Source organism: Amblyomma mixtum, chromosome 1 (genome assembly GCF_055824585.1).
Source record: "Amblyomma mixtum isolate Tamu chromosome 1, ASM5582458v1, whole genome shotgun sequence".
NCBI lineage: Eukaryota > Metazoa > Arthropoda > Arachnida > Ixodida > Ixodidae > Amblyomma > Amblyomma mixtum.
The window spans coordinates 139,122,648-139,145,364 of NC_143012.1; the positions used below are offsets into that span (position 1 = coordinate 139,122,648).

A 22,717-nucleotide genomic window follows, 5' to 3' on the forward strand; every position below is an offset into this window, starting at 1 on the left:
CTTTGGCGCCTGTTTCAGGGTTTTACGGCTTAGCCATCGCCGTTGTAACCAACAGTGGAAACCTTACTCGCGCTTTAAGCGGCGAAACCAATGAGCCTGCAAAGCAAAGGAAAGGCGCTTAACTGCCCTCTTGAACGGTGGACACCTCAATCGTGCTTTAAGCTACGTGGCCGTAGTGACAGATGTGCGCTGCATGCTTTGGCATTGACAACGTTGTGCCAGAAACGCTGCCACCTGCCAGGGTGGGTGGGGACTTTAATGTAGATGTAAAGACAAGCGGGAATTTCTCACCACTTATGCGGGAGAACATCCCGTTCCTCTCGCTCGTAACGGCTCCCACAGCGGTGACAACCTCGCGAAATACTTGCGCTGACCTCGTCTTTGAGAACCAGTTGATGGTGCAGCAAGTCGAGCATATATCTATCTATTTCTCCGTCCACAAAGCTTCCTCCATGACAATGAATAACTGTTAGTGGAGTGTTTCTTGAAGAAGGAATATGTGTGAAAAGTAACAAGTTGTCTGGAATTGTATAGAGGGCAAAACGCTTGTTTAGAACACGTTCTGGGCGTGTTTCGGGCTGAACACGCGATATCTATAGATAACATTTGGTTAAAAATGGTCTGAATGTAAGCACGTGCAGTTAAACTTATAAGATTTCCTTGTCATTTTTTGACTTCCTGGTCGCAGCGTCTTTGGGAGATGCGGAACAGACAGTTCGCTCGTTCTAGACATGCGTTTTGCCCTCTGTACATGTCTTGCTCGAATTCTTTGCCTCAACCTATCGAAAAGTTGAAACAGCTGATCAGCTGCGCTCAAATTTCGCATTAGGAAGTAACGCAATCCTTGGCAATTTTTTTTTAACTGAGAGAGAATGTCGCATGCACATTACCTATGCTGTCTTGCACCTCAGGGAAGCTGAAGGACTGCGGGCTGCTTTAAAGGGCAACCTGCGACAACTGTCCCGAGCCGCGCACGCACATCAAGCTTCTATAAGAGCACACGAATACCGTAGTGTATGGACTACGGAATAGGAACATTTCTCCAGAAGTGGCAACGCCCCTCCAGTTTCCAGCTGCAAGCACTCGGATCACATTTCTGACAAACGCTTATTTTATTATGTTGCATATTGAAATTTATTTTCATGGGAGGTCCCGCCCGCGGTCTTGTACCATGGGACCTCTCGCTGTATACAACTGCAACTTTTATTGTATTCCTCAATAAACTTTCAACTTTCAAAAAAAATAAAAAATATAAAACTCTACATTATTGAAGCAAAGCACAGTGAGGATGAAGCGGTTGGCTTCGTAGCCAGTCGTAAAAGACTTCGTCTAAGTAACCTACAGAAATCATGCCCAACAGAATCGTTTATTGACTTACCCCTGTTCGTGAGCATGATGGGCGCAGCTTAAACGGACTACGTGCAAACTTTCGTTATGCCGTTGATCACTACCAATGGGTACATCTTTATAAAGCTGCCCATTTCAATGCGCATTTTATACGCATTAACAAACACACCTTTGAACCGTGCGCAGTAAGAAACATAATAAACAAAATAAAATTTAATAACCATGGAAACAAAGCACGAAATAAATAAATGACAAAACAACCTCGAAGTCTTGCCCCATCAAGTCACGGAGTCCCTGCCGTCGTGAACGTACTTCGCAGCCTTGGCGGCAATACGTACGTTGTGGCGTTCTCCAAGCATCTTCCAGCTCTATAGTCCTGGCGATTAGAAACACAACAGGCTCAATTTCTTGTTCTGCTGGGCGAAACCTGGCAGCACATTCTTTTTTTTCTCCCGGCACGGCATGCACCCATGTGTTTGTGCACTGCTGGAACCAGATGGAAGCCGCGCAATTAAAGTCGCTCAAGAACACCTCCTCCTTCTTCCCAGTTACGAATGTCGAAAAGGAGATGCATGCGCCCCACCTGTGGCTTCTTGTTCTCCACAGAGGGGACGAGCAGAAAGCGAGACATATTCGTCCTCGCCGAGCAGTTAGCACTGCACCCGATACAGCGAAATGCCACTTGCCGGCAGGAGAGCAATGTTGGCTAAATTGAAATGACCACGCAGCCACTGATTCCAACGAGTCGAAGAAAATATCCAGCATCCGAATGGTTCCCAAGGGCGTATTTATTTCACATTGCTGAAAACTTCACGGTTGCATTCTCCCCTTGGCACCTGCAGTAATTTCTGCTCAATTTTTGTGTTCTCCACTGCCACCAACTAAAACCAGGCTCGTTGGTCGGTGCTTCTGCGCGCCTTTTCCGGTACAAGCGCCCTATGGTGGATGAAAACTCTCAGCTTCTGGAAACACCTCTTCTGCTGAAATGCCCGTGGCGTTCTCTCCGAAAGTACGTTCGTCATCTACCGAGGCCGACAGTGACCGGCGTGGTTTGGCGTTCGATTTAAAGCCCGTTAAAGCAGCGAGCAGTCGATTTTATGCCTCTTTCTCTGCAAGCATTCTTGAAAATACTAGATTACCCCCCCCCCCCCCCCCCCTAGCGTCCGCTGTAGCGTGTTCAATTTGCGCGAGTACACACAGTCGTTCGAGTGAAGGACGAAATAGGGCGACATCTAACAAGTTGATATTCGGGTATTTAGTGGATGATACCGTTCAGTAAACCACCACTGAGGCCCCAACACGAGTGAAGAACAATTTTAGCAACTTTGATCAAGGGCGATCGAGGCTTCGTGCAGGGCCGGACGTTTGAGAGCGTAATGCAGCACGCAGAAGTCTCACCGAATGAATTCTATCTGCTGTTACTGCAAGCATGCAGGACAAGAAACACATGCATATTCTGGTATTGCTCCTAGGTGCAATGCAAAAGCGGCAGCTAAAGAGTCAATTCGTCGAATTAGGTAAGACGGGACTTAACACACTGGTGCATGAGGCCGAAAGGGTAGGTCGGTTGGAGACTGAAGCGCGCACAACGCCTCGTAAGGACGAAATAATAGATTTGTACTTACTGGTGATGTTGACTGTAATTCGCAAGGAAAGCCGTCGTCTGGGAGCACTATTCGCACACTGAGCTATGTAGCCACAGCTGCAAATTGTCCCCCCTCACAAAAAAAAGTTTGAGAGAGTCTAGAGAGTGTCTATAGACTTCTGTCTATGAAGTGTATAGACTGTCTATAGACAAATCCTAGAGAACAGTCGATAGACAGTTATGTTGCTATTATGTTGTTGCTAAACTTGCAACAGCCATGTTCAGAATTGTGTACAGTCTTTATCAAAAGTTTAGAGCCCAGGGGGTTCACTTCCAAGCTTTATATTGAGACTCCAGGAGCATTCATGGAAGTCCTACATATTGCAGGAGGCAGTACCAGAAATTTTCTCATGTCCAGGAAATTTGGAGCGCTAGATATCCATTAAGAACGACACAGTGTGGCTCAAAAGAAAACCCACCGGGCTCCAAACTTTTGACAAAGGCTGTACATATGCATCTTTGTACTAAGTATCCTGTGTTGGCATGTACGGTTTAGTGTTTGCTGCATACGCTTTTTTTAGTAACATATTTTATTTCCCTTTTTTTTTCCTCAGTGCTGTGACATTTTCTTATTTCCACCCGAAGATTTTGGCGCGAAATTTTTCGCATAAATCTATGTTAAATGACTGTTTACGCCAAGCTGTACGCGGGGCAAGAGCCATCGTCTGACATTTCGCCTTTTGCTTTTTCTTTTGCTCATTTCGCCTTTTGCTCTCCTCTTTCTGTACCAGAAAGGAAACAAATAAATCAAATCAAATCAAATGCCATAGACAGTCTATGGACTATCTATAGACTTATGGCCATATACTTTTAGTAGACTTTTGCCTATAGACAGTCTATGGACTATGAACAGACAAAAAGTAATATCTATAGGAAGTCAACAGAGTCAATAAGAAGTCTATAGACCATTTTTGTAAGGGCCAGGCGCTAGGCCGCAGGTACACAGCAGGTACACAGCAGGAGGCAGCGTGTGACGGGTGGCGCTCGCCGCCTGGGCGACGGCCCGCCGTTTATTGAGCAGCCCCTAATCACGGGACTCGCGAAGCCACCGCGCGCATAGCATAGTCCGTGGCCGCGCCAAGTGCAACGCGTTATCGGCGAGTCGTGTACGACGCCTCCGGTCACCGCTCGTCCGGTCGTGCGCGCTCCGGTTGCTCCGCCGTCAGACGCGGCAACACGCGCATGTTTGTCAGCCATACACGGCACTTAGAGAATGCCCCCTGCTTTGTACAGACTGGCGCCCGAGCTGGAAATGGCACTCATATTTCCTTCCGTTCTTTCTTACTATTGTGCGCTTTCAATAACAGCAACAACAAACAACGACCTCAGCCTTTCCAGCAGGGGCACTCGTGAAATTACGGGAGGAGGCACCCTCTCGCTCATGGGCCAAGCATCGCCAACCGACAGCGCGTGCGCGATGGGTGCGTGCATTCAACGCCCGTCAGTGGCGACACAGCGTGCGATACGACGCTCTGACACTCGACGGCAAGGCAACACCCAATCCCCCCCCCCCCTCCCCCCAACAAAAAAAAAACAAGTCGATATTATTAACGATGTCATCCCCACGTCAGAACGCACGTTTGCTTTGCAGAAGTGTAGGGCACGAGACGACCGCTGTCACCGGCTCTCCAACGTTTTCGAAGCGTCAGTATCAACGTGCCCAGCCCTAAACGTTGTTTATAGTCACAATATCAGTCATTATAAGTGTCCGAAATTAGCTTCGGGGAGCGAGAGGGAGGTTTATTTTAAAAAAGATGGTTCATATGGGGCTTAACGTCCCAAAGCTACTAAGACCCTGGGGGACGACGTAGTGAAAGGCTCCGGAAATTTCGACCAACTGGGTTTCTTGAACGTGCACTGACATCACACAGTACACGGGCCTCTAGAATTTCGCCTCCATCAAAATTCCACCGCCGCGGCCGGGATCGAACCCGCGTCTCTCGGGTCAGCAGCCGAGCGCCATAACCACTGAGCCACTGCGGCAGCCATTTCGAAAAAGAAGCCTGAGGAAGCCCAATCGCAACGAAGGGCCGATATGCTGCGTTGCGCCATACAGTTTCAGTTCGCGCTCGGCGACCGATTAGCACCGACTGACGGATCTTGGCAGTCACCGACGCGCGCCGAAGTTGGCGCTGCTCGCCGCAGTTTCCTCGCTGCCGCCCAACTTCACCCAATTAAAAACCCCACGACATGAAACCTTACCTATCGCCCTCTGTACAGCAGAAGCCTATCAACTTCTGCAAATCTTCCTTGTAGTAAAAAATTAGCACTATATCACCCGCGTACATCAGTCCCTGTAGCGAATGTTTAATCCATTCGCCTTGCTTGAAAAAATGAAAGGTTGAAGCCTAGTCCACTCTCCTCTAGTTTGGTCTCTAACCCTTGTAGGTACAACACGAACAAGAAAGGTGACAGAGGACATACTGGCCTAATTAAGCGCCCGCTGTATCCCTATAGGCTCTGACACATTTTTTCCCCATTTTATAAGCACTTTGTTGCTTTTATAGATATCTTTTAAACGATTAATTACTCCATCTTCCACATCCAAGGTGCCCCGTATGTCCCACAAATCCTCTTGAATAACGCTGCCGTAGGCTCCCTTGATGTTCAGAAATGCTAGCCATAGGGGCCTGTGTTCCTTTTCAACAACCTCTATACATTGCGTCAATGGAAACACTTGTCCTCCAACCTCTTTTGTTTCCGGAACCCATTTTGTAGCTCCCCTAGCACCCCCTCGTTCTTCGCCCATGCCTATCATTATGTTCCAAGGTGTCAGGAACCATGATTAGGACATCGCCGGCCTATGAAGGATCAGGAGCAACCCGTTTTTCTTGTACTGTTTGAATTCACGGTAACTGCTGCAACAGTAGAGCTTTCTTTCGGTCTAAAAAAGTTACGGTGAAAACTCGCTCGTTACATAACTCGCCCGGAAATCTGTGGCGATTTGCCCAGCGTTTTGCCATAAACGGGATCGCCGTGAATTTACGCGTAACATAGTACACGCTATGCTAAACAGAATTTTAACGCGAAAGCCCCTTGATATTGAAAGTAGCGACACTCTCCTCCATTGCCTCCACTCGCGCGCTTTCCTCCTCGATTATCCTCGCCCGCCGGCTGTGCGCGCTGCGCACGGCACGCTTTGAAAGCCATCGCGAGCTCAAGTAGTAGTAGAAAACTTTTATCTACAAGGAAGACAAATGACTCGAGGAGAAATATAAAATAGGTGGTGTCTTCATTTCAAGACTCCACTGGCCTTGGCCGCCGCTCGCTACGAGCGTGCGCTGCTGATCAAGCTCCGAGCTGAGCACAGAGGTCTCCTTCATTCTTTGTGTTGTGATGCCCGGGGGTTTCGGCAACACCCTCTAGAGGTTTCGGGCCCCTACACTCCCCTGCAATGTGGTATGTATCGGGCCTGTCTTCGCACCAAAGGGAATTCGCCTCTATAGCGTTCGGGGAAAATCATGTGTTTGCAAAGGTTGGGGAATGTATCGGTCTGGAGTCACCTCCAGACCCGAGCTTCTTGAGCGTTAAGCGCAATGCTCGACGTGTTCGCTGGCACACCGAACAAAGTCCTTGAGGACGATGTTGTCGATCCTTTTTTTTTTTTTTCTACGGCTGATATCTTTTGCCTTCGAGCAATCGCGAACAGCACGCCATTTCCACACCGGTTTATGCACTGAAATGCACCGCAACCGGGCATAACGCGGCACAAAAAGTATAATTCGAACTGTCAGCGCGTAACTCTACGGAGCTCGACCAGCACAAGAGGCGGACGGCCTGCGCGATGCCGACGAAAAACGAAAACACAAGCAAAACGATCCTTTCGGAGGAGCGAATAATCATTCAGAAAAGCGCCGAGCAGAGATAAGGGCGAGGAGCGTGTGTGAGAGTGCGGCGCGGCGGCAAAGTTCACAGAAAGGCGCTATACTTGCAATATCAAGGGACTTTATTTTAACATAGTGTCAATGGAAAAAATGCCTGCACGTGGAGCCTCAGCGAAATCTGCGCATGCGAACCAGTAGCGCAGCACCTGTAAAGTCAGCTGTGTCGCGACGAATAGGTGAGGTGCGTTTCCGAAGTGAACGCAAAGAACCATGGGGAAATCGTCTGCCAGCTACTTCCGGTTACAAATTTCTCCCACGCACTGCCTTCTGCATAGAAATTGTCGTTCTGCCGCCGCGGTGGCTCAGTGGTTATGGCGCTCGACTTTTGACCCCAATGACGCGGGTTCGATCTCGACGGCGGCAGTCGAATTTCGATTATTGCGAAATTCTACAGGCCAGTGTACTGTGCGATATCGGCGCACGTTAAAGAATACCAGGCGGTCGATAATTTCCGGAGCCCTTCACTACGGCGTCCCTCATAGCCTGAGCCGCTTTGTGACGTTAATAAACCAAGCATGCGTGCATTGTTTATTCACTTTGTGCCGCGACATCGATTACTGCACAGCATCACCGTAAAATAAGTGCCTGCTGCGTATGAACACGTCCCGAGTGCAGACATTAACAATAACAAAAGGTAGGAGTGTTTTGTCGTGGTTATAATATGCCAGCGTAGGCTGGCTGTTCTGCGTACGCACGGCAGTCGCTTCATGTGCGTTTGAACTAGATTAACGCGTCGGTCATTACATATTTGTTTCTTCACCGCGTTGCGAAGGCAACAGGGCCGAAATGTGCGCAGTTTAGCAGACGATAGCTTTTCCTCGCAGCATGCAAAAGATGCCACTGGGCTAGCAAACTATTACCCACACATGTCACTGTGCGCACAGCGCGTGTCAACACATCGTACCGCATACGCATAGAAAGCCTCCTACCATTTACGTTGTTTCGGCTGAATTTCGTGCGAAAACACACTATAGTCGGATACAACTTAAGTCTGCAGTGAAGCTCCGCCCACGTTCAGCCTCCGCGCATACAATTCCTCCACGACAAAAAAGTAGTCCGCTGCTTAAACGCTTCTTGTTACGTTAACAAGAAGCTTATGAGAAGAAAAAAATTATGAGCTCCAGAATTAATATTCTCGAATTGTTTTATATAGTCAAACATTAAAAAGCTGATTTCGTTTACAGTTGTGATTGGCCAGCGGAGTAATACTAGACGCCGCGGACCGCGGCTCAGTGTTAGCAACTGCTGTTTTTTTAAGTGGAGCAGAGTTGCACGTCGCGTTGGTCTTGCGATGATGCAATACAATCGGCGGTGTTGCAGGGCAAACAAATTAATGTAAGAAGCGATACTAACACAGCAACTGCAGTGAAGCAGGCGAGCAGGGGGGGGGGAATTTGAAACCAGAAGAAGCGGTAGCAGACGATCGACCTTCCCATGATCCCCTCCGCTGAATGTGGAAACTCACCTCACCCATAGGAACAGTTCACGCCAGGAGGTTCACGTGATCGCCGCTCCGTGAATAGCGTAACGAACGGCGCGGGAAAAGTGGTCGCGCAGCTCTGCTCCCTGCGAGAGTATTATTGGATGGCCGGAAGGATGGAAGTTAAGAGCGTCCCCCTTGAAACGGGGTGGTGGCAGTCGGCACCATGCTCGACTTTTTTTTTCTTCTGATATTTCTTTAAGCAATCTGTCGAACTTAACAGTACTGTGCATAAATTCGCCATATCTGTTTAAATACAACCGTTAATCCTGAGCTTGCACCTTACACCACCGCCCTGCTTTTGAGCCACCAATCTTCCTATCGCTATTTGCTTCTAACTAGGTTGTTCTTCCCGAGTAATGCGAGAATAGCTCCCGCAAGCCTCATTTGCGCACATAGTTCTTTGTGAAGCCGCATATTTTGTACGTAGGCCTGCTGTTGTCGAAGTCATTTCCTGCTCAGTCATTCTGCGTCCAGTGTCCCCCTCCTCTCCCCTAAGTAGAGAGGGGGACGGCTGACAGGCGGAGAAAGGTAAATTCCCCTAAACAGCACCATGCAAGCCGACATAGACACACATAAGCACAGACATAGTCTGTGCTTATGTGTGTCTTTCGTCCTAAACCCTATAGGTTGGGTGGATTGGGGAACAGCAGTGCGCTAGTACGCATGCGCAGAATAACGCCTCAGGATATTGTCTTGCGCACGGGCGCTGGCTCCTCGCTATTCCCCTATTCCCCGAAACTAATAACTCCCTACTGAGATCCCTCTACTCATTTACTGGCCATTGGCACAGCACTGTGACAAAAGCCCGTCTTCAATTTTGCCTAACGCCGACTGCAGAGCCACAGGTAGTATAAATTAATCCGAAATCCTTCACTTCAGCATCGTCCCTCAGCACCACATGTGGTTTCAGATGATTAAACCCATGCGCCACATTTCATGTACGGCTGCCCACAAACGCATTCACACGCACCGCCGTGATACGAGCATTCCAGCCGTTCTACCATTCTATCGTCCACACACATAAAAAAATGCCGCACTTAAAATGAACTTCTTTTTATGTCAGATGTACTGAAGAGTGGCAGCGTACTTGAGCAAAATTTATGAGAATCGGTATATTTGACAAGCATGACATGAAAATGATATGTGGCCACGTGTTGGGGTACATCGTGTGGGAGGGAACCCGAAAATTCCTTCCAGTAATGCGGTGCCGGAAATATCAGGATACTGATTGAAACAAGACGCTGAAGTCGTTCTCTTTGCTTCTTCTGTTTCCGGGCATGCCAAAGGCGTCCCTACGCGTGAGCCGGCCCTGGCTAATAAGATAGCCCACACGCAGCCACGTGGGTGACCCACTTTCTCCCTTTCTTTTTCTGACTAGGCTTGAAAATCGTCACGTGAAACTCCCTCCTGAGTTTTTCCTTCTACATGGCTGCAGTGCCCCGCTTCATCAGCCTGGCTGCGCAGCCCTTTCGAATCAACTGCAGCTAGGCAGCGCTCAGATTACCAGCAGTTTTCTTCCAGAGAAATACACGCGATTTTAACGGTACCAAAGCGTCATTTTGAATAAACCAGACGTTCGAATTCAGAGAGTTCCATTGCAGTACCGAGAACGTCGCCTGGACTCGTTTGATGCAGCTTTCGGTGCTTAAATAAAATTACATTTCGTCGTTAAACGAGCAATATCGTGCCTAATCCTATCAATATAAGGGAAGACATCATTCCAGCCATAACTACGCAACACATGCTGTTTAGCCATCAGCTCACTGAAGCAATGCATAATTCCAGTCCCATTTCATTGCCCCGAAAACCTCCATGAAACCATGGCCTGTGTGTGTTATGTCGGTGACCCCGCATGGTACAGACACCCTCGAAAGCAACCAGGATGAGTTTCTTTCTATATCAGGATACAACTTTAAAAAAAAAACAGTTGCTCACACTGGTAACGGTCCGCGGCGTCTTGTATTACTCTGCTGACCAAATGCAACAGTGAACAAAATCAGCTTTCTTATGTTTGGCTGTACAAAACAAGCCAGAGGAATCAATGAGCTTTTAATTTGTTCTTGTAAAAGGTTCTCATTTAGATAACAATAGAAGAAAAAATTACTTCTGTTCGGCGGCCCTGAATGTGGGCAGAGCTTCACTGCAGACTTGAGTTGTATCCGACCATATATAGGCCTCGTGATGTGGCTTGTCATGCACTGACAGCGTTCCAAATCACTTGAAGGTGAAAGGAAGGCCCCGCACCTCTGAAAGTTAGGACTTGTACGGATGCTACAAGAACCCCCTACATGGCTTAAAAGCTAACCCCTCAGGCTCTATGTATTTGACAAATGTTGTACATACCAAGCCACAAACTTTTTATGTTGGAAAACTGGTCTGACTGGGCCACTTTATTGGTTTCACTGACACACACAAGGCTATACGTGAGTTGGCCTTTCACATCTGCTCCAACCCCACATTTTTTTGGGGGGGGGGGGGGGGGCTTTGCTGATCAGTTCAGGCGCTTGTAAAATCTAAATTGTGAACACAATAAACAAAATGGCTAAATGACGGATCAAAAACTTCGTAAAACCGGGCTTCAAGTGTGTCCGTAATTATATATTCAATCGGCAGTTCTTTCACCGAGATTGTAGCAGTTCAGGCCATGAACCTCCATGCGCCAGAAGCCTAATATCAACACAATCAACAGGTGGCGACTGTAACCACTAACAGTCCCACTAACCGGTGTGCGATGGCCGCAGCACGCGAACCATAAATAATTGGAATATCCTAGCTGCACACGCAATGGATCGAGAGGCAGCACCCGGGCTGCTTCGTGTGTCTCCAGCAATGGCGACCCTTGGCGATGTGCGGCGTCCGCGAATCAGCAACCGGAGCGGGCGCGGCCATCGCGGGGTCCCCCCTCACTACTTCTGGGGCCCCAGTGGTGGTGGCCTCTTGGGGTAGGCGCCCGAGCGGGTGACCAGCGTGGAGAGCGAGTCGAGGCGCGGGAAGCGGGTGGCCATCGGGTGGCCACCCTCTTCCTCGCCCGGCACGTGCACGATCATGCGCTCGGCGTCGTGGGCCGCGTCCGCGTGCACGCGCTGCACGTGGCTGCGGCAGTCGGCGCGATTGTACGATTGGTAGCTGCAGCGCGTGCACTGGTACCGGCTGTAGCCCAGATGCACCGCCGCGTGGCGCCGCAGGCTCGAGAAGCTCGAGAATAGCCGCTCGCAGCGCAGGCACGTCAGCCGGTCGTAATCGATGATGGCCAATATCTTGCGCTCCATGGCTGGCGAGACGCGCTTGTTGCCAGCGCTGCTACTGCTCGGGGTCGCACTGCCGCCGCCACGCTGCAGAGGAGTCCTGGCCGGCGGCGGCATCACTGCAGCACTGTTTTCACCACTGTTTTCGGCGGCACCGTTGGCAGTCCTGTTTGGCACCGTCGCAGCGGGGGTTCCCCGTCGGCGTGGCACCCCCTTACGGGCGGCCTTCCTTGCCACCGGCCTATCTGGTGGCCGGCAGGCGCACGAGGGCCGGCCGCAGCGTCCGCAAGCGGCCGCCCCGTTGCTGCGCAGCAGGCAGTCGACCATGTGCTGGAGCCGGCTCTTGCGCAGCTGGACGCCGCCGCGGATGCTGTCGCGCAGCTTGACGATCTGCTCCTTGGTCTGGCCGTGCACGCTCACCAGATGCCGCGTGACGCCCCACATCTGCACGAAGCTGGCGCGGCACAGCGGGCACGGGTAGTAGCGGCGTGTGGTCGAGTGCAGCGATACCATGTGCAGGTAGAGCGTCTTCACCGAGGTGTACGTCGTGTCGCAGCTCAAGCATGCCAGCCGCGACAGGTCGCAGTCGCTGCGTGACGACAGGTAACTGGTGCGCGACGAGGACGCCTGGCTCGACGAGGGGCCCCGGCCCAGCTGCTGTTCTCCGCTCTGCGCCTCCACTGTGGCGCTGGTGGGGCTCTGGTCGGGCTCGCAGCGGCTCTGGCGCACGGCGTTCGCGGTGGCCGCGATGGGCGAGAGCTGCACCTGCGTCTGCTCCTGCTGCTCGATGGGCATGGGTGAGGTGAGGGCGCACAGCGGCATGGCCTCGCACAGGTGCTGGGTGCAGTAGACACGCTTGTGCGCCAGCAGGTTGGCAAGGCTGCGGAAGAGGCTGCGGCACACCTTGCACTCGAACAGCACATTGCACTCATTGAGCAGGACGTCCTTGACCTCGCGGCTGCCGCTGGCCATGCACTGCACGAGCTGGCGAACGCCCTGCACGCCCAGCCCAATGGGGCGCTGCAACACCGAGTGGTCCTCCTCCATCGCCGCCACCTGCACAAGCAGCCAGCAATCCCCCAGGCATCGCTGAACCCATCTCGCAGTACTCTTGTTCGCTACCACTCACAAACACTGAACAGGCGCAGCTAATACGCAATGACAAATACCCTATCACTGAAATGTACAATCATTTGTCACTATTCAGTCTCTTAATGAGCACTTCATCTACCATGGGATGCCGGAAGGCGAAGTTTTGTGTTTGTCTTGCCCAGTGTTAGGACGAAAGCATGAATTGTACCTCAACATTGGCAGTTGCACCGCTATGCTGTCTGGGCACAGATTATTTCAAAACTGCGTTCTTCACTTCTTCAATGCATTGAACACAAGTAAAAGTTTGGCACCAGGCTGGAATGGAAACTTTTGCAGTATTTCTTTGAGGTTTGCCGTGAGAAGAGTCAGGTGTGTTGCTGGGCGAGTTGGTTGGGATTCATCTTGAGAAAAAACAGCGCTTGCAGACAAAGGACCAGAACAAGAAGGACACACAACTGCGCTGACTAACAACTTTTATTTCAATGTTTTCCATCTTAAACTTCTCTGTAAAAACTTCTCTGTTATTTCACCTTAGGTTTTATCGCCCACACGTTTTTTACGATTCATTGCTTGTGTTTAGAGCTCTGTTGTCTGTTCAATTTCATGTTTTAGTGACCACCTTTCCTGCTTGTTTTTATTCTCATCGGCTTCTCAGGTTTTTGCTTGTATCTGTTTTAACGCTTTTAATTCCGTCATCTTTTAGCTGTGCCGCTTTTTTACATCTTCCGCAGGCTTTTCCTGCACTTTTTATGCTTGTCTGTTCATCTCTGTCACCTTTCATCGTCATTCGTTTAGCCGTGTTGGTTGTTGGCTTCTTCGGGATCTTTTTAGAACTTTTTGGAATTGTTTCTTTACGCTCTCTGCCTTTGTTTCCCCCGTTGTTTCTATCTCTTTTTTTTTCTTTTTTCTTCTCTCGCTTGTTTTGGCTGCGTTGTTGGTTATCAGTGACGATAAGAATAGTTGGTCTATGTATTAGCTCTTTCCATGCTCCCACTTTGCTGATCTGTGCGCGTGCGCATCATTCCCTCTAGTTTGTATAAAAGGCGCGGGTCGGCCCCCTTCCGAAATAAAAGTTGTTAGTCAGCGCAGTTGTGTGTCCTTCTTGTTCTGGTCCTTTGTCTGCAAGCGCTGTTTTTTCTCGAGAAGAGTCACACTGTTACAGCTATATCCATATTTTTGCCTAACAACAGCCAAAGCAAAGTACGAAACCTCATCTTTCAGGCACTCCAGTGCCTCTAGCAAAATCGTGGTCTGAGCTAGTTGGTACATCTTCACAGCTTCACCAGCGCTGCAACGAGGAACAAAGACAGAGAAGGAAGGACGAGGAACAAGCGCTTGTCCCTGTCCTTCCTTCTCTGTCTTTGTTCCTCGTCGCAGCGCTGGTGAAGTTGTCCAGTGCCTCTCAATGGTGGATGAAATGAAGCACTGCCAGCTTTACCTCCAGGTAATACTGAGAAACTGTATGACACTTATGCTAGCCTGTTTTCCAGCGTTTGCAACAATGTCACCATGTGGCAGCTAGAAATTGGCTTCATCGCAGTAGTGTTAATGGGACAGAGTACTGACTTACTATATCAACCATGTTTTCTTACCTGCAATCAAAAACTTTTTGCCCAAATAAATGTGTGCCCAGCTGTGATGATGAGGAACCCAGTAAAATGTCTAAAACACTTCTTCGACATGGCAATGTTGATACCTGTGGCAGTCGGAACCTGCACACACTAATATTACAGACACGAGCTACCCACTGCCCAGGCAGTAGTGAATGATAATAATGAATGTGACATGTCTTTTTTTTTAAATAAAGTTGAAGGCACTAAGGTAGTTTTCAAAAAACTACCAATAAAATATGGCTGGGGATATTTACTGCATACATCTGTACCATTTTCTCCCAGCAGCAGTGCTGCCAATGGCAATGGCAATGTAATTGTCAGCTAATGTCAGCTAGTTGGAAGAGAAAAAAAATAATGCACCTGAAGTGTTTGGCAATAAAAATAACCTATAAAATATAGTGTGCCCACTTCACGCGACGCAGCATAACTACTTCCACAGCTACGAAGTTTGAACACAGTGTGGCACCACCCCCGGCTTTGGCTTGACTTTTCTTGTCAATTTAAAACAAAAATTTCCGGCCAAAACTGCTAGTTCTGCTTTTGCAATTGTCAGCACAGTGAAAATTCTACCAGAATATGCCAATAATTTTATAGTAATCTCCGACAACAGACTCTCTCTGGGGCAAACCTGAAGTAGTGCCGGACGACACTAACACTTTTTCCAGTATAGAGACAACCGGGCCTGATTCTAAGCTGCTGTGGTTAATTGAAGCCCCACGATAGGCAGAGCAGAACGGTGGGGCTAAAAATTGCAGAAAACCATGCAGAAAACCAAAGTAATATTCAACAGTCTAGCAACAAAACAGTAGTTCACATTTGATGGCGCGGTGCTAAAAGTAGTAAGAGAATATGTCTATTTAGGGCAGGTAGTGACAGCTGATCTCGATCATGAGTGGGAAATAACTAGAAGAATAAGAATGGGGTGGAGCGCATATGGCAGGTTCTCTCAGATCATGAATGGCAGTTTACCAATATCCCTCAAGAGAAGCTTATACAACAGCTGTAGCTTACCGGTACTCACCTATGGGGCAGAAACATGGAGGCTAACAAAGAGGGTTCAACTTAAGTAAAGGACAACGCAGCGAGCTATGGAAAGAAAAATGATAGGTGTAACGTTAAGAGAACGGAAGCAGGTGGAGTGGGTGAAAGAACAAACACGCGTTAATGACATCATAGTTGAAATCAAGAGGAAGAAATGGGCTTGGGCAGGGCATGTAATGCGAAGGCAAGATAACCGCTGGTCCTTAAGGGTAACGTAGTGGATTCCAAGAGAAAGCAAACGCAGCAGGGGACAGCAGAAAGTTAGGTGGGCGGATGAGATTAAGAAATCTGCAGGAATATGGTGGTCGCAACTGGCGAAGGACAGGGTTAATTGGAGAGACATGGGAGAGGCCTTTCTCCTGCAGTGGGCATAGTCAGGTTGATGATGATGATGATATGATGGCAACAGAAGGTAGGTATTGCATGCCAGATTTATGTCAGCAGATGATGCTTCAACCTTCACGTGTAGTCTCCTTCTCTTTCTTGACGGTCATGAAACTTTGTGTAGCACTGTGGGAGAGCTGCCTACAGTGACTCCAGCGCCACATCAACTCAAGAGCACAGCTTTCCATTTGAACAGAGCCTGGCATGCATCACCTCAAGCATCACTGACACCTTGTTGTGTTCCGGAACGTGCAGAAAAGCACAATGAAAGGATAGAACTTGCATTTAGAATACATCTCACACATATGCAAACTAAATGGCCAAGCTGAATTACCTAAGCATACTCTACTCCACCACTAAATTAAGTAAAGTAGCACTATTTCTACTCCAGAAGCGGGTGGAGTGGGCGAGGGAACAAACGCGGCTTAATGACATCCCATTCAAAATCAAGAGGAAGAAGTGGGCTTGGGCAGGGAATGTAATGCGAAGGCAAGATAACCGCTGGTCCTTAAGGGCAACGGAGTGGATCCCAAGAGAAGGCAAACGTAGCAGGGGACGGCAGAAAGTTAGGGTCGGCGGATGGTAATCTGAAGTTTGAAGGGATAATGTGGCCGCAACTGGCAAAGGACAGGGTTAATTGGAGAGACATGGGGGTGGTCTTTGCCCTGCAGTGGGTGTAGTCAGGCTGATGATGATGATGATTTCTTACGATGCTTTTAGCACAAGAGCAGGCCCTGTGCAAGAGTTCTCATGGCAGGACAACAGTCCTTCTGCTCACCCTTTATAGCGGCCGGTTCCATGCCAAACGTTGAGGCACAGGAGCCGAATGTGTCCTCTTTTAAATAATGTGCAATGCCAAGGAAGAGATTCATGATGTAAACAGCGCGAACTACAAGGGACAAGAAAAGAAGGGACACAGGACGAGCGCTGTCCTGTGTCCCTTCTTTTCTTGTCCCTTGTAGTTCGCGCTGTTTACATCATGAATATCTACCAACTCGCCCAACTGAACGTTTTGCTAAGGAAGAGATGTCCCAGGAAGTAAAACGCTCTTACTACTTTAGACACACTGCACATGAGCCGCCTCACACCAAACAATTGCGAAGGCTGGGCAACCCCAAAATCGTTAAGGACCTTCACAGAATACAGCTCAAAGGTTGTTCTAAGCATGACTTATTATAATTTATGTATTGTGTACAGGTGCGTCTTCGAAGCGCAGGTCGGAGGCCGTTGATCGAAGACGCGTCATGGCAGGCACACACCCAGAGTCACTCCGGAACCAGCACAGCACTTCGTTCACCTCTTCGTCGCACCGCGTGAACGGATGCGGTCGTTCCCATTACAGTTACTTCCCCGGCGAAAAGGAGCCATCTTGGCGACTTACGGGGACGAAAGAGTTGACAGGTCATAGTAGGGCTTAAGACGCTCGACGTGTACAGTTTCACGCCCCCGGCGACGATGATCCGGAGATGGGTTACGGGGCTCAACTATGTAATTCACGGGATAAGTTTGTTGTAGAACGCGGTAAGGGCCGTGATAGCGGGAAAGCAGTTTCGTGGCGAGGCCGGGAGTGGAAGAAGGCACCCAGAGCCAAACGAGTGCACCGGAGGGATATGACACGGGAGGGTCCGAGGGGTCCCGACGGTGCTTCTGGTGCCGCTGGAGTTGTGTGGTGAAAGAGTGCGCAAGTTGTCAACATTCTTCGGCATACATGTGAGTTTCGGAAAGAGATGTGGTCTCGGAAGGCTCAGGATGGTAGGAGAGGATGGTGTCCATGGTGGATGTAGGCTCGCGACCATATAAGAGAAAGAAAGGGGAGAATCCCGTCGTTGTCTGTATAGCCGTATTATAGGCGTATGTTACGAAAGGAAGTACTTTGTCCCAGTTGGATTGGTTTGGTTTTATGGGGTTTAACGTCCCAAAGCGACTAAGGCTATGAGAGATGCCGTAGTGGAGGGCTCCGGAAATTTCGACCACCTGGGGTTCTTTTACGTGCACTGACATCGCACAGTACACGGGCCTCTAGAATTTCTCCTCCAAAGAAATTCAGCCGCCGCGGCCGGGATCGAACCCGTGTCTTTCGGGTCAGCAGCCGAGCACCATAACCACTGAGCCACCGCGGCGGCCCACAAAGACTATATCTGAAGGGTGGCATCCACATAAGCATTCTTTTTACTACTGTTAAAGGGCAGCTCCAGCAGTTTTTCAAGCTTATCATATTCTAATAAAGCTCATACGATAGGTTTTTCTCTCATTCCTAACTACTTCCACCAAGTCTGGCAACCATGCCCAAATTTATTCTAGTGCAAATTGGTTTTAAAGTTTTTTATTTCTATAACATCAGTTCCCATTATTTCTACAGCAACACTATGTTTTCGACGTCACAAACATTTTCCGCACATTGATACCCACTCCCCACTTCATTACCAAAAACTTCAGGCTTGTGTAAGGTCGTCTCAGGCATATTATGAAAGGATTCATCATTTTCAGTAGCTACTTCAGCCATTCAATGTGTGTACGAGTGTTTTTCTAGTAATGCTTGTGACATCATCGCTGCATCATGTCCGTGGCCATGGACTGCATTTCGGTTTGCCACTTACGCTATTTTAAAATGGTTCGACTCATGGAGAGAAAGAACTTCGAAAAACCCCCCACATTTGCCCTTTAACTCTTTCGCTACCGCGGAAAAATGCACGATTTGGAGCGTACTGAAAGAAATTTTTTTTTCTCAAGAACTAATACACCCAGCACATATTGCAATGCATGAAATTGTAGCTTATTAGTTACACTTCTGAATGAAACAAACACCAGAGTTGTGTGTGCAAGAGTAAATGAACATTTATTTGTGAAATTTGCTAAAAACACAAAAAAAGTATATCGCAAAAACAAAAATTACCGGCTGCACTAAGCCCGAACTTGATTAGAGGAAAACTGGAATATACAAACTGTTGCACATGTTTATAGCTGTCATTATTCACAGTGTCAGGTATGAGAAAAATTTACTGCACTTTCCATGGCTTGTCAAGTCAGGGGTCATGACTGTGGTGCCACTGTGAAGAGCAATCAGAGGTGAAGATGTGAAGCAGAGGTAGACTGACAAGTGCTTCACATAAGGTTTTATCTTTGTTCCTCCCTTGTTCTCTGATAGTCGAGCTTGTAGTTTCTTCTTTTTTTCATTCTTTTCGGTTGGTGTTGAATGGATTCTATGGGAGGATTTGGGGCGTGGACTTCTTTTCCCTTATCATACCCGAAGATTTCTTGAATGAGCTACTCCCTGAAAACCAGCTGATAAAGTTTGGCGTTTTAGGCAAGCTCTAAATCATCAGGATCGATGAAATGAGTTTTATCGATGTGGTTCAAAAGCCAGGACACTTTTCAAGTGTTGCCAATAGAAGCTGCCGCCACTGAATCATCCGGGTCCGTTACGTGCAAAAAAACAAAAACAAAAAAAGCGAAAAACCAATTCTGAGAAATGATTTTTGATGGCAGAGGGCCAGAATAGATTATTCTGGTATTTCAGTAGAGATACAGTCGTGGCAGGTCAACAATTCCAATGTATATGATGATTCCAATGAACATCACAATCTCCAACAGATTCACGTCTTCCCATGAGCCGTCACGCCGAATTTGCTGAAAATCTTCATCCATGCATACTTATTAGTGTTTCCGCACACGATCTTCATCATTTCCGCTGTGAAGAGCATAAAAAAAAAGTCGAGAAGTCGAGCGAATCTCCGAGCGCCGCTCCGCAGCGATGTGCCGATATGGACACCGAGCTGTCGTCTTGGTTGAAAAACGCGACGCGACCTTGAGCATTTGGCAAACTGTCTTCGCCATACGTTGTCAAGACCCTGAAGCACAAAAATAAACCACTGTCATCAATTACAAACCGTATGCACCGCAGAAAACACACAGCGAACGAAAACAGAACTTACATGCAAGTACGCGCTGACGTTCCACGCTCCCGAGGCAAAGTCTCGCTGCCGAAACCGAAATCCAACGTTTGTACATTGTTGCCCGACTAATAACCGCTGCTTTCGTCGCAAAAAACGAAACCGAAACCGGCCGACGTGCTCGGTGTCAGCTGTCGTTTCCGAGGAGCGCGCGGCGACGCGGACGCCATTTTCTCCGGCTGACGGTGCTGTGGCCGTTCAAAGTTTTATTTTTCACGGCGCCCCCTCATGTCAAAACACTGAAACCAAGGCTGCAATCGAAAGAGCAGTTGTTGAGCTCGCTAACTAGATGGCAGAGCACGTCCACAACGCTCCAAAATTAGCTTTTTTGCGCGGGCGATTTGAATCGATCATATGCGAACGATCGCCTATGGCGCGGTAGCGAAAGAGTTAAGCCCTAAGTCGCCATTTGGGTGATCTACCAATGATTGGCTGAAATTCGTGCTGTACACGTGCAGCTGCTTCTCGAGACAAAAATCATCACCAACCCTTCTGGGTCTTCGAAGGATGCTGGTGTCTGGGGTTTCAGTAGCACTGCATACATGGGAGAGAGGAGAGCACCCTGGAGATAAGTTTCAGCACTTGAAGTGGTCAGTGGTAGCCAACTGTGTGGTGCCAAGGTCAGTTGGTGGGATGGGCTGCGTGTCTAGGCAAATGCAAGTCTTGACGAGGCTGACCTTGCAGTTGTAATTAAAGGCACCGACCATTTCATCATTGACCTTGCCATCATCTTCAACAAGGATTCATTGATTCAATCCGCGGCAGTTCTGTTGCTTCCTTAACACAAGGTCCAGGTGCTACAGCAGGTCAGCCGCTGGTGTAGCTTATTCCCGCAGCAGGTCTTTAAGAGAGGTCATTGCTCTTATGATTGCAGAATGAAGGGACCCTCAGTGATGTTGGAGCACTAGCTCCAACATCACTGACTGCAGGTCATGGACCATGACTGCAGGTCATGGACCAGCTCCATAGACCATGGTCTATGACCCTCGTGACTTGCAATCATGGACTGCAGGTCATGAGGGACAGATGCTGATTCCAGGCTTTAGCACCAAAAAAACTTAGTAAGCAAGAAAAGAGCCGAAATCAGGCCCTCAGTTGATGCCATTCATGGAAGTGCAATGCTCAAGCCTGCACATGTTCTGGCACTTGCTAGAGACGAATCGGTGCTTCATCTTTATTTTCAGCATCAAAGCATACTTAAAGTCCTGCCACTCCTCTGGAACCAAGATGAAGGCATGGTATGTGTAAACGGAAATTATATTCATGCCTCTGTGTCCACCAAGCCTGCCTGCCTGCCACCTGTAGGATGCTACTTCAATCTGTCACAAGCAACTGTGATCCCCTTGGCTTCCTAACCCCTATCAGCGTTCAAGCAAAGCTCTTTCCAAGATCTGTGGAAACTACGTCACCAGTGAGACTCTCCGCTACCACAAAACAAACTAGCTGCATGAAATGCCTGGTGCACAGGGGCCATCAGATATGGCTACTAAGCTGAATTTTTCGCTCATGCCAGTCCACAAGCTTATGGAACAGCAGCTTATGTCCCTTACCAGACTGCAGTGCCAAACACTAAAAGCAAGTATGTTCCAATCAATAAGCACAAGGAGTGCATGTTCCAGAAGCGAGTGGAATAGGCCAGTGCACAGAAGACAAGAGAGATGAGCAGGAGAAGTGGACTAGACATGCAAGGCAATTACCGTACATTGCCGCGCATAAGTCGACATTTTTTTTTTTTTTTTTCAATATCTTTCCAAAGTTGGGGGGTCAACTTATAATTGGAGTCGCCGTATATGCGGAGTCTTAAATGCAGCCTCGTAATTCCATAATAGTTGTCAAACACGGTGCGAAAGTGGATCTGCTTAAAAAAAACTTGAATTTAACTGAGATATGCACTAAAGGTTTGTTTTAATACGATAGCAACTCGTTATTGACAAACTAGCGGCAGCAGTGGCTCAAAAGATGATGATCGCGACTGTGTCCTCACAAGCGACGACGAGTCAGAGATGTCTCGTGAACAAATAAATGTTTCTTTATGACTCGGCCTTCTGAAAAACTTTCTGGGCGAGCTAGGACAGCAGGGTGCGGCAGCGTCAACCTAAATTCTAACTTTTTTTTTGCCCAAAGGGGGCTGCGAGTTGGAAGGTCGACTTATAATCGGAGTCGACTTATAACCGGCAATATACGATAATTGCACAGTTGAGGGGTCATTTTCGCAGGAACCAAGACTCTCCTTTTCAGAAGATGGCAGGGTAGATCCAGGGGGCTGTTAAGCCCTCCCTCTTCTCCAATGTCCACAGAATTCGAAGGTAATAAAGGGCCTTTCAAACTTGCCTGGCTCTGTCTGCTCGATCTCGTCCTGTGTTGGATACATTTGGAGACTCTGTTGGAGGATACTGAGGTCTCAAAGGAAGGCCTCAATCAAGACACAGCGGAGCACAACAGAGTAACAGTTGGCAGAGATTCCAAGCACCCTCCAAGATGGAAAAATCAGTGTTGTTGTACAGGACTACATCCTACGAGCTGTGAATGGGGGTCAAGAGCAGCAGGTTGTTTAGGTGCTCATCCATGAGGGGGCTGCAACGTCTGAAGCGATCAGTGAGGGTTTCAACTGCGGAGTTGCAATCCTCTTCAGTCACCAAGTAGCCAGTCAGGTACAAATGCAAATATCTGAACCACTCAATCTTCAGTAGCGCTGCACAGCTGTGAATAGCAGCTAGGTATTGGAAAAAAGCCTTGCTAGCCTGCTTGAGCGCTAAAGAAGGCTGAGATCTGGAGTTTCTACAGCACCATGTGAACCATGAGGGGCACTATGGAGCAGACTTTTGGTGCCTTGTGGGCTGTTGCATCAGGGTCTCCAGCAGTTGGTACTGTGGTGGAAAGGATGGATGGTGCAACAGGCTGCAAGCTGATCTGGCAGTCATATTCAAAAGCAGTGGCCATCTTGCTATCAAGCCCACCACTGTTGACTCTCGATGATGAGATGATCCAACTTGATGTCCCGTTACCTACTCAACATAAATAAGGTCAAGGTGC

The 22,717-nt window shown here is 48.6% G+C and overlaps 1 protein-coding gene across 2 annotated transcripts in view; it reads right to left on the reverse strand.

Annotated features, from left to right (window-relative positions):
* Window positions 1-22,717, reverse strand: part of LOC149367723 (uncharacterized) — a 107,259-nt gene that overhangs the window by 23,411 nt on the left and 61,131 nt on the right. Inside the window, exon 5 of one of the 2 annotated variants that reach the window (XM_089557238.1) lies at window positions 3,957-12,660. The exons of the other annotated variant lie outside the window; for it this stretch is intronic. Coding sequence (XP_089413364.1) covers window positions 11,266-12,660 — 1,395 coding nt within the window. The 3' untranslated portion in view covers window positions 3,957-11,265. Of the gene's footprint in view, window positions 1-3,956; window positions 12,661-22,717 lie in introns of those variants that run through there. 2 annotated transcript variants of the gene reach the window in all.